An 11,060-nucleotide genomic window follows, 5' to 3' on the forward strand; every position below is an offset into this window, starting at 1 on the left:
TGAGCCACCATGTGGTTGTTGGGATTTGAACTTGCGACCTTCGGAAGAGCAGTCAGTGCTTTTACCTGCTGAGCCATCTTGCCAGCCTTTCTTTTTATTGTTTTGTTTTTGAGACAGTCTCATCATGTAGCTTTTGCAAGTCTGGAACTTACTATGTAGACCAGGCTGGTCTCAAATTCATAGAGATCTGCTTGCTTGTCTTTGCCTTGGAACTTCTGGTATTAAAGGCTTGTATCATTCCATCCCACCTTCACCCCATTTTAATTGTTTGTATATTAAGTATGTGGGTATTTTGCCTGCATATATGTCTGTACTATGTGTGTACAGGGCCCATGAAGGCCAGAAGAGGGCATCATATCAACAACAACAACAACAACAACAACAAAAAACTCAAGTGCTCTTAACCTCTGAAGCATCTCTCCAGTCCTTTTTACACACCTTTAATCACATTCTGAAGGCAGAAAACACAGAGATGTAAACAAAAATATCCTTTCAGAGCCTATTTGGTTTGTAAATGTAGTCTACATGGTGACAATATTAAGACAATTCCTAAGAAGTAAACGTTAATATGTCATCTTATTTTAAAACAGATGTCACAAATTGCTGAAAAGCAAATATGGGTATCTGAAATCATTTCGATGGGTCCTTTACTCTCTGTCTGCACTACCACTTGTATACCTGTAAAAGGAAGTTCATAAAGATGAAATCTTATACTAAATATAAACCACTTTATTGGATTTCTTTTTTGCTAGTCCATTTGTACCTGGTATGCCTATAAGTCATTTATTTAATCATTTTTCAGTCATTAAGACCCATAGAAATATGTTATGATCTTGCTCCAGGAAACAAGTGTTTCAATCTAATGAGATAAATGCTATGATAGAAACTTGTCAGAGGGTTCTGTAAGAACCCAGAAATGAGGTAGCTAATACTTAGGAAGATGGTTAAGAAAAGACTTTCATAGAGAATTCACTCCTGGCCAAGAATAGGTCAGAATTGTGTGAGTTATGGGAAAATGAAGGGTATACCAGGAAGAAAAAACAACAAATGATGGTGTGATGTAAGCACTCTTCTGGAAATTGTATGTGGAAATTATATATTGTTAAAATGCAAGATACAATGTAGCATCTCCCAGGAGAGCCTTGTGTTTCATCCTCAAAGGTCACATTTCATCTTTTTATATGTATGTGTCTGTTTGTATATATGTACATACGTGACATGTAAGTTGTATATTTTAAAATTGATGGAGCTTATAAAAATAGTGTTTATGAACTTTTCTTATCTGGCTATTATTCCGTATCAGCAGTTACCATCTCAAGGCCATCTTATGTGTATGGGTATACATACTGCATATATACTGTCTATATACTACTTGTATGCTTAGGAAAGAGTGTTGGATTTCTTGGAAGTGAGCTGCTTGCTATGTAGGTGCTGGAAACTGAACCTGTATCCTCTAGAAGAGCAACCAGTGCTCTTTAACCATTGAGCTATCTCTCTAGCCCAGTATCTGGTTTCTGAATATGACTCTACTCTCACTTCTTTTCCCTTCCCAATTATGTTCATATTAGATACTATATATTCCATATAAATATGTGTGTATGACTATATACATATATATATATATATATATATATATATATATATATATTTATGTGAGTTTATGTGCACCATGTATATGCAGGAGGTAGCAGAGGCCCAAAGAGGGAATCTGACCTCTAGAACTGAAGTTAGATAGTTGTGAACCATCATGTGGCTGTAATATGCATTCTTAACCAATGATTCAACTAGCTAGCCCCCAGGCTTTTGTTTTGTTGTTTTTTAAAGAAAAACACTAAAGAAACCCACAAATTAGGTGGATGGTTCTATGAGCAATTAGGAAGAGCTGTTTGAGGAAGGACAGTTATAGAATACAGGTGGAGTTTAAGATGTGTGAATTATTGCAGATATGCAGTTGTTAATTCTGCCTTCCAAAGAACAGCTAGAAAACGAAGACGGCTAAATGTGATGACACATGGAAGAGTGTGAGGGATAGACTCAGGGAGATAAGTCCCAAACCAAAGCTGAGAAGTGAGCAAAAAGATAAAAGAATAAGGGAAAAGCCAAGTTCAGGGCTGAGGGTGGGTAGCTGAGTGGCAGGGTGAGGCTTGCCTAGCATCCGTGAGGCCCTGGCTTTGAGTCTTAGTGTGGTGAGGTGAAAAGAGAGCTGGGAAGGCCAGATGTGTCAACAGTCAAACAAGTAAACAAGGCCAGGAAGACCAGATGCCCATTTAGCAGTGCAGAAATCAGTGGGCCATTGGTAACTTTGGAGAATTATTTCAGTTGAATACTGTAAGAGATTATGAAGATTAATATAGGGTATTAAGGAGTGGGGGAAGTGATATAGAGCCAATATGGACCAATATTTAGTAATCTTATGGGAAGAGAAAAAGAAAGGCAGTCATAAAAGAAAACCCAAGGGAGATTTTTTTTTTAAAAAAAAAAAACTATTTTTAAAAAGCAAGACAATTTTGTGATTTTTCTGGACTGACTTTGAGGTCCTGAGCTCACGTGATTCTGCTGCCCCTGCCGCTTGTGACTACAGGGGAGCACCATATTTACCACTCTTGTCAGAATGAAACAACGTCAGGAATGTGTACAGTCTGAGGGGAAGGAGTCAAAGGGGTTTAAATCTAGGAGAGACCTTAAGTACATTAGTAGACTTGAAGAGATGGAGGAAGCACAGATGGACAAAATTACATGTATCTTCTGACTCAAAATTCCTACTTCTTGGTATTTATTCTGAGGGGAAAAAATTAGTAATGTCCTAGAATAAGTACCAAGAAGGCTAGTGGTTGAACCAAGATTATTTTTGACTCCTTGTCACATGGACGTCCCAAGCAGCGGCCTGCTTCCTGTGATGCATTGTTACTGTGGAGGGACATCTCATCCCCTGTGCTGATGCTCTTCTAGAAAGAAACAAGTCAGGTAGAAATGGAATGATAGAGAGGCTTATCATACCAACGACACAAATTATGGGTGATTTTTACATTTGACTCAAGTTGTTGTCTAGTACTTTTATTTAGTATAATTTATTTAACATAATAGTCACCTTTCAAAAGTGTATAGTTCTGTGACTTTTGTAAATTTATATAATGGCATAATTAATTTTTAGTTTAAAGCATTTTTAAAAATTTAAAAATTGTAAAAGAGAAATTTTAGATAAAATTGGTTGTTAACATGAAGAGTGGGTTTCATCCTCTAAGACTGTAGAGGAACAGGCAAAATTGACAGGATGATAATAGCTTCGTAATTTAAAGTGTGTGTTCTGTGGGAACCATGTGGGTTCTAGGGATGAAACATAGGTTGTCATGCTCCAAGGCAAGTGTACTTACCCACCAAGCCATGTTACCACTTCCCTATTTCATAATATTATCTTATGATGTCTAGAAAAGCTGGAAAGGTGATTCATGAAGTATTAGGATGAATTTGAGTAGAGTCATCATCAGTGACTGTGCAAGTCTGCTTTGTGTCCCTCTACTGATGTCAAAACCTGCAGATACTCAAGTCCTTTATGTAAAATAGTATAGTGTTTGTTTGTTTGGAGACAGGCCCACACCGCCTCTTAACATTCCTTTGCCTAACCCGGAAATGCTGAGAGTACAGTACGAACTGCTGCCCAACTCTCCTGTATCTATCTATCTATATCTATATCTATATATTTTAAAGATTTATTTATTTATTATATGTAATTACACTGTAACTGACTTCAGACACTCCAGAAGAGGGCATCAGATCTTGTCACGGATGGTTGTGAGCCACCATGTGGTTGCTGGGATTTGAATTCGGGGCCTTTGGAAGAGCAGATGGTGCTCTTGCCCACTGAGCCATCTCACCAGCCCTAGATATATTTAAATCTCAGTACTTAACACAATGTAAATCTGTTGTGCTGCTTATGGAGAAATAATACAGAAAAGTCTCTTATCCTCTCCCCTCCCCAATGTTTCCTGTTAGTCATTGTTGAGTCTGTTTGTGGGCCAATAGATAAGGTGTGCTTGGCAGTTTGAAGAGTGCTTCCAGAATAGTGCTACTGATTGTAGTTACAGGGCATGGGGATTGATGGAGAAATGTAGGTTATAATGTTAAAACGTGAGAATTTTTTTTCTGCCTCTTAAGGCTTCTCTCTCTCTCTTTTAAATATAAACTCAATACATTTTTATTTAAGGGATTATACATGTGGTTCATTGTCCATTGAGGTCACTCAAGTTCAAGAGTGCCTTTGTCTACCAGTTCTTCTCTTTCCTTTACTGTTTTCTTGGAGGCAGAGACTCGTGGATCCAGGCTTCTCACACTTATGGTGTAGCTGAGAAGGATTCTGAAGTATTGTTTCTCTATTCTCAAGTTCTAGGATATAGACATGCACTACCATGCATTAATTTATTTGCTCCTTAGAGTCTAACCCAAGGTCTTCATGCATGCTCTGCCAATTGAGCCTCATATCCCACCTTCTTTATTGTCCTTAATAAGAATAATTGAAGTTGATTTGTATAGAACTTTGAAATCTTGTTAGCTGCCATCAATAATATTTTTGAACATACTCTCTCTCTATGTATGTATGTATGTATGTATGTATGCATGCATGTATGTATGTATGTATATGTGTATGTATATATGTGTGTTTTATGTGATATAGGTGACACTAGGGCTACTAGAAAAGATTAAGTCACAGAGGAAAAGTTATGTAGATTTGACTAAATATAAAACGCTATTTGGGGAGGCTACAGAGATGGCTCAGCTGTTTCAGATAACTGGATGATTCCTGATTCCTGTTTGTAACAACAGTTCCAAGAGATCCAGCACTCTCTTGGCCTCTGAGGGCACTGCACACACATGGTGCATAGATATAAATACAGGAAAGCACCCCATACACTTACAGCTGATGCAGCAAAATCTCAAAAAATAATTTTAATTGCTGTTTTTCAGCAAAAATGGGAATTGTTTAAGACACATTAATATGGAAAAACACTGGCAGCAGTTTCTGCCTATAATATAAGGGGAAACTATAATTTCATACCAAATGTATGGTGATTATAAGTAGCCTGTAAAAGAAGACATAAGGTAAGTGTGGTGGTATAGGCTGTGGTCTCAGACACTCAAGGCTGAGGCAAGAAGCTTGCTTGATCCTAGAACTCAAGGCCAGCCTGGTTAGTGTAGGAAATCTCCATCTCAAAAACCAATCATAAAATAAAATACAGTCATAAAATACAATTTTAAAAGGGAAAAGAGCTGGGTGGTGGAGGTACATGTCTTTAATCCTTGTACTTGAGAGGCAGAGTTTGAGGCCAGCCTGGTCTATAGAGCTATACACTCTAGGATAGTCAGAGCTGCTCAGAGAAACCCTGTCTTGAAAAATCAAAAAAGAAAAAGGAAAAAGAAAAAAGGAAGGAAGGAAGGAAGAAAGAAAGAGAGAAAGAGAGAAAGAAAGAAAAAAAATGAGAAAGAAACAAAGGTATACTAAGCATATGAAAAGAGATTCTGTGTCAGTGGTAACCAGAGAGATGCACTTCAAAACAGTGGCAGTGTCAAAACTAAAGAAGATAATAGTACAGATGGAAGTGTGAGCAGTTCAGTTGTGTGTGTGTGTGTATGTGTGTGTGTGTACATGTGTGTGTGTGTAAGATTGTATGCACGTGAGCACGCGCGCATGTGTGCCACAGCGTGTTGTTAAATTGACTATAGTTTATAGTTCTATAAGGTTGCACAGGTGCCAGAGTACAAGCTCGTTATTTACAAGATAGAAATGAGTGATTTTGGTCTGTTTTAAACATCAATAGCCCAGTCTGGTTGCAAACTTGGCATTTCCTTTCCTCCACTTGCTGAATGCTGTAGTTGCAGCTTTGAGTCACCATATCTCCCTGAATTTGACTTTTTAAAAATAGTGTTATTATCTCCTGAATGTATAGTCTAATTCTTTTGGAATTACCATGTTCCCTCCTATAGAGAAAAAAACAAAAAACTAAAGTGAAATGTTTGAAAACTACTGCTTTAGGTAATTCCTTAATATGTGGTTTAAAATCAGAACCTCCAATGAAAGATAAATAGAAATTATCCTACTACTTTTATTTTTAAATTATACCATTTATTCTGTGGTTATTGAGACTAGTCTCTGTCCTTACCATAGTTTTGCTCTATGATAATAATTTGAAAGAAATGTCTGTTTTCCTCATTAATTTGTTTGTGTTTTTAGAATACATTAAGATGGCAGACCACTATGTTCCAGTGCCTGGAGGACCCAACAACAACAATTATGCAAATGTGGAATTGATTCTTGATATTGCTAAAAGGATACCTGTACAAGTAAGAGTCTGAGAAACAAATCCACACATTTCATACTTAGTCAGAAGGGTAGGCTTGTATCCAGAGAAGGTAATGTAAAGTCTCTTTTTGGAATTCAAAAAAAAATTAATGATTCATTTTTATTTTATATGCAATGATGTTTTGCCTGCATATGTGTGTATGTGAGGGTGTTGGATCCCCAGGAACTGGAGATGCTTACAGTTGTGAGCTGTCATGTGGGTGCTGGGAATTGAAGTCAGGTCCTCTGTAAGAGCACCTAGTGCTCTTAGCCACTGAGCCATCTTTCCAGCTCTGGAAAATTTGTAAATGCCTTTATAGGAAATAATTAAAACAGACAAGGAAAGAAAACATGGGAAGGAAGGCATAGTTAAAAATAAACATAATAGAAATAGAATGTTGAGAAAGATTTTTCAGAGAATTTTCTTTTTATTCTCTAGTAAGTACAAAGCCATCTCTAGTAAGTACAAGACTATTTCCCACAGAATATCTTAGCTATAATATGGTGATTTTTAAAAAATTATTTCTTCCTTTCACAATGTGTTATGAAGTTTAGAGTAAAAAGTTTAGAGTAAAAAGTAAAAAGTAAAAAGTTAGAGTAAAAAAAAAGTTAGAGTAAAAAAAAAAAAAAAGAGTTAGAGTAAAAAGTTTAGAGTAAAACCTTCAAACCCAATGAGGGGGGAAAACCTTCTAATGAAGTCCTTCTCACCCTTCTTCATGCTTGACCCTTTACTACAGTTCTTCATGTTGTGCTGACCCCAGCCATAAATTACTTAGTTGCTACTTCATAACTGCAATTTTGCTAGTGCTGTGCATTGTAACATAAATCTCTGTTTTCTAATGGTCTTATGTGACCCCTGGGAAAGTCTTGCTCCACCTCCAAAGAGGTTGAGACCCACAGGGTGAGAAAAGTAGCTAGACTCTAGTGACTTTTTCACCACTAGACAGGATGGCAGAGTAGGGTGGCCAGACTGTGAAGATGGTCAGGGTCTCTCTAGAAATCTCTAGAGAGTCCAGCTGAAGGGCTGTGAATTACACTTCGTAAAGAGCAAGACTTGTGCTTCCTTCTGGTTATGCTCGGTCTTGCCCTCTTGAGGGCCTTTTCTGCAATCCACTGCTTATTGTTATTCTGCGGAAGGTTTGCCAGTAGTCAGGCATGGCAGTTGGATTAACTACTGGGCTGCTGCAGAACTGTTGTACCACATATAGGAGCGCCTGCCTGGATACAGTAAGGCAGTTTGTAGCTTCTTGGTATCACTTTTAAGAATGATCCACATTGTTATTCTGTTGTAGGCAGTGTGGGCTGGCTGGGGTCATGCCTCTGAGAACCCGAAGCTCCCAGAACTGCTCTTAAAAAATGGCATTGCTTTCATGGGTAAGTCATGGGCTTCTGTTCCTGTCATCCTTGTGTCAGTTTGTCAGACTACTCTGTAGCCTTACTTTCCTTTGTTTTTAAAACAGTAAGCAACTCTCAGAATAACCTTCTTTACTTTTTAAAAACTCCTTAATTAATATAGTTTTTAAAATTACTTTAATTCTTTCAAATTGGATATTTTCTTTATTTACATTTCAAATGTTATCCCCGTTCCTCATTTCCCCTCCAGAAAACACCTTCTCCATATACTCTTCCCCTTCCCCCACTCACCAACCTACCCACTCCCATCTCCTGGCCCTAGCATTTCCCCACACTGGAGCATAGAGCCTTCTCAGGACCAAGGGCCTCTCTTCCCATTGATGACTGACTAGGCCATCCTCTGCTGCATATGCAGCTGGACCCATGAGTCCTACCATGTGTACTCTTTGGTTGGTGATTTAGTCCCTGGAGCTCTGGGGGTACTGGTTGGTTCATATTGTAGTCTCTACTCCACAGTTTGTCTCTGTAACTCCTTCCATGCGTGTTTTATTCCCCCTTCTAAGAAGGATTGAATGCCGGGCAGTGGTGGCACATGCCTTAATCCCAGCACTTGGGAGGCAGAGGCAGGCGGATTTCTGAATTCAAGGCCAGCCTGGTCTACAGAGTGAGTTCCAGGACAGCCAGGGCTACACAGAGAAACCCTGTCTCAAAAAAAAAAAAAAAAAAAAAAAGAAGGATTGAAGTATCCACACTTCGGTCTTCCTTCTTCTTGAGTTTCATATGGTTTGTGAATTATAGCTTGGGTATTCTGAGCTTCTGGGAATTTTCTTATTTAGTGACTGATCAGAAGGCCCAGCCCATTGTGGGTGGTGCCATGCCTGGTCTGGGGGTCCTGGGTTCTACAATTAAGCAGGCTGAGTGAACCATAGGGAACAAGCCTAAGCAGTACTCCTCCATGGCTTCTGTATAGCTTCCTGCCCTGCTTGAGTTCCTACCCTCACTGCATTCAAAGATGAGCTGTTACATGGAACAGCAAGCAAACTAATACTCCCCAAGCTGCTTTGGTCAAACATAGTATTTCATCATAGCATAGGAACTAAACTATGATGAAACTAAAACACCTACTACTAAATTAACTAAAACACCTACTTAGTATAAATGGATATTTGTTTCTCTTGTTTTCTCCAATAAAACATAATGATTCTATATTAAAGGGCATACATTTATTGCCATCAAAACTAGCCATAAGGTAGTTATTTAAAAGTATATAATCAAAGATAAGTTGTTTTTAGTTTACAGTAAGAAGCTATTACAACCATAAAATGTTTTATATAAAACGTGGTAATCACAAAGCTCTATGCAAAAGACAAAGACTAAGCTCAACATACATGGGGAAGCTACCTAAGCAAAGAGCCTAATGTGATCAGAAGACAATAAAAATATGGCAACAGTAAATCCCAGCCTATTGTTCATCACTGTGAATACAGAGGACTAAATCCTTCAGTCAAATACTGAGTGGCTGGGGCACAGCTAGGGCTCAATTGAGTACATGCTACCTACAAGGCGCTGACCTCATATTGCAGAACATACAGACTCAAGAGTGAAGGGACAGAAATGACATTCCATGGCAGTAGACACAGAGAAAAATGTTCCTCACTTTGAAGGAGTAGAACTATACAGATGCATGCATTTGTAAACCTCATCAAATAATATACTTATTATATAATTATACTTAAATACTGGTAACACTAACAATATATCAAGCTCCCATATCTGAAATAAAGAGGATACAGTAAACAGTGGAATCTCCATCAAGCTGGAAGTCTAAATGTATCTCCTTCCTTGATAATTGATTCAGTGGGAACAGGCTGAGGACCTGGCTAGGGGACCACCCGGATTTCGTTTTTTTTTTTTGTTTTGTTTTGTTTTTCGAGACAGTGTTTCTCTGTATAGCCCTGGCTGTCCTGGAACTCACTTTGTAGACCAGGCTAGCCTTGAACTCAGAAATCCTCCTGCCTCTGCCTCCCAAGTGCTGGGATTAAAGGCATGCGCCACCAAGCCCAGCTAAAATTAACTGAGTTTCTAGTTTTTGGTGTTTTTTTTTTTTTTTGGTTTTTCGAGACAGGGTTTTTCTGTATAGGCCTGGCTGTCCTGGAACTCACTTTGTAGGCCAGGCTGGCCTCGAACTCAGAAATCTGCCTGCCTCTGCCTCCTGAGTGCTGGGATTAAAGGCGTGTGCCACCACACCTGGCTCACCCGGATTTCTTGAAGGTTGTGAAAATTATTTCCTACTCTGAGATTTTGCTTGGAGTGTAGCTTTCATTAGACTTATAGTCTGCATAAATCATAATGTCTTCACTGTTGTTTTTCTTCTGAATTGGATGTTCACTAAATGAGGCTGAGAGCCATCAGATTGCCAGTAAGTTTCTAGATTATCATCCTGTAATTGATCCACTCCAAACCCTGGTTTGCAGGAAGAGAGTGACCAAACAGCCTGAGACCCAATTTCCCTGACTGTTGTTGTCCTCTCCAACTGCTTAGGATCAGCACCAGGAGGTGTCTTGTTCGGTGTGATCATTTTTAAATTATTGTAGTGTGCCACTATCCCGGTTCTCAGGCCGCTGCCACTCCCACTGTGGCTCAGCGGTTCCAGGCTCCCTCAGTTCATTCTACTTTAATTCTTTTACAGTCCAGTTGTTACCCTCCTCCTAGTCTGCCATTCCACAGTTCCTCATCTCCCCCTCCCCTAATCCCCCCCCCCCCCCCCTCTCCGGGTCGCCTCCTGGACCCCACCCCCAGAAGGGAGTGGGAAAGAGAAAGGAGGGGTGGGGGAGGGCCCCCCCCCCCCCATTTCCAAGAGTATGTTTGTTCCCTTGCCCCTGCCAGGCCTCCCACTCCCTGGGGCCTCAAGTCTCTTGAGGGTTAGGTGTGCCTTCTCTCACTGAGGCCAGACCAGGCAGTCCTCTGCTGTTTATGTGTCAGGGTCCTCATATCGACTGGTGTATGCTGCCTGGTGGCTCAGTGTTTGAGAGATCTCAGGGGTCCAGGTTAGTTGACTGCTGGTCTTCCTATAGGGTAGCCCTCCTCCTCAGTTTTTTCCTACCTTTCCCTAACACAATCACAGGGGTCCCCAACTTCAGTTCATTGGTTGGGTATAAGTATCTGCCTCTGTCTCAGTTAGCTGCTTGTTGAGCCTCTACCTGAAGACCTAGCTATACCACTCTTGGGCATATACCCAAAAGATGCCCCACCATATTACAGGGGCACGTACTCTACTATGTTCATAATTTAGTTTCTTGTTTTTTTTAATTTTTTTTTTCACAAATTAGTTTCTTAATACAGGATTTCTCTATATAACCCTGGCTGTCCTGGAACT

General features: G+C 39.5%; 1 protein-coding gene and 1 pseudogene across 9 annotated transcripts in view; one reads left to right on the top strand and one right to left on the bottom strand.

Moving 5' to 3' along the window:
• Acaca (acetyl-CoA carboxylase alpha) overlaps nucleotides 1–11,060 on the top strand; it is a 271,090-nt gene that overhangs the window by 83,140 nt on the left and 176,890 nt on the right. For all 9 annotated transcript variants that reach the window (XM_021211498.1, XM_029546021.1, XM_029546020.1 and 6 more), the window contains 2 exons: nucleotides 6,224–6,333; nucleotides 7,624–7,705. In XM_021211498.1, the coding sequence (XP_021067157.1) occupies nucleotides 6,224–6,333; nucleotides 7,624–7,705 (192 nt within the window). The remainder of the gene's footprint in view (nucleotides 1–6,223; nucleotides 6,334–7,623; nucleotides 7,706–11,060) is intronic.
• On the bottom strand, nucleotides 9,338–10,262 carry LOC110331144 (annotated as a pseudogene).

The sequence above is a fragment of the Mus pahari genome, chromosome 14 (genome assembly GCF_900095145.1).
Source record: "Mus pahari chromosome 14, PAHARI_EIJ_v1.1, whole genome shotgun sequence".
Lineage (NCBI taxonomy): Eukaryota > Metazoa > Chordata > Mammalia > Rodentia > Muridae > Mus > Mus pahari.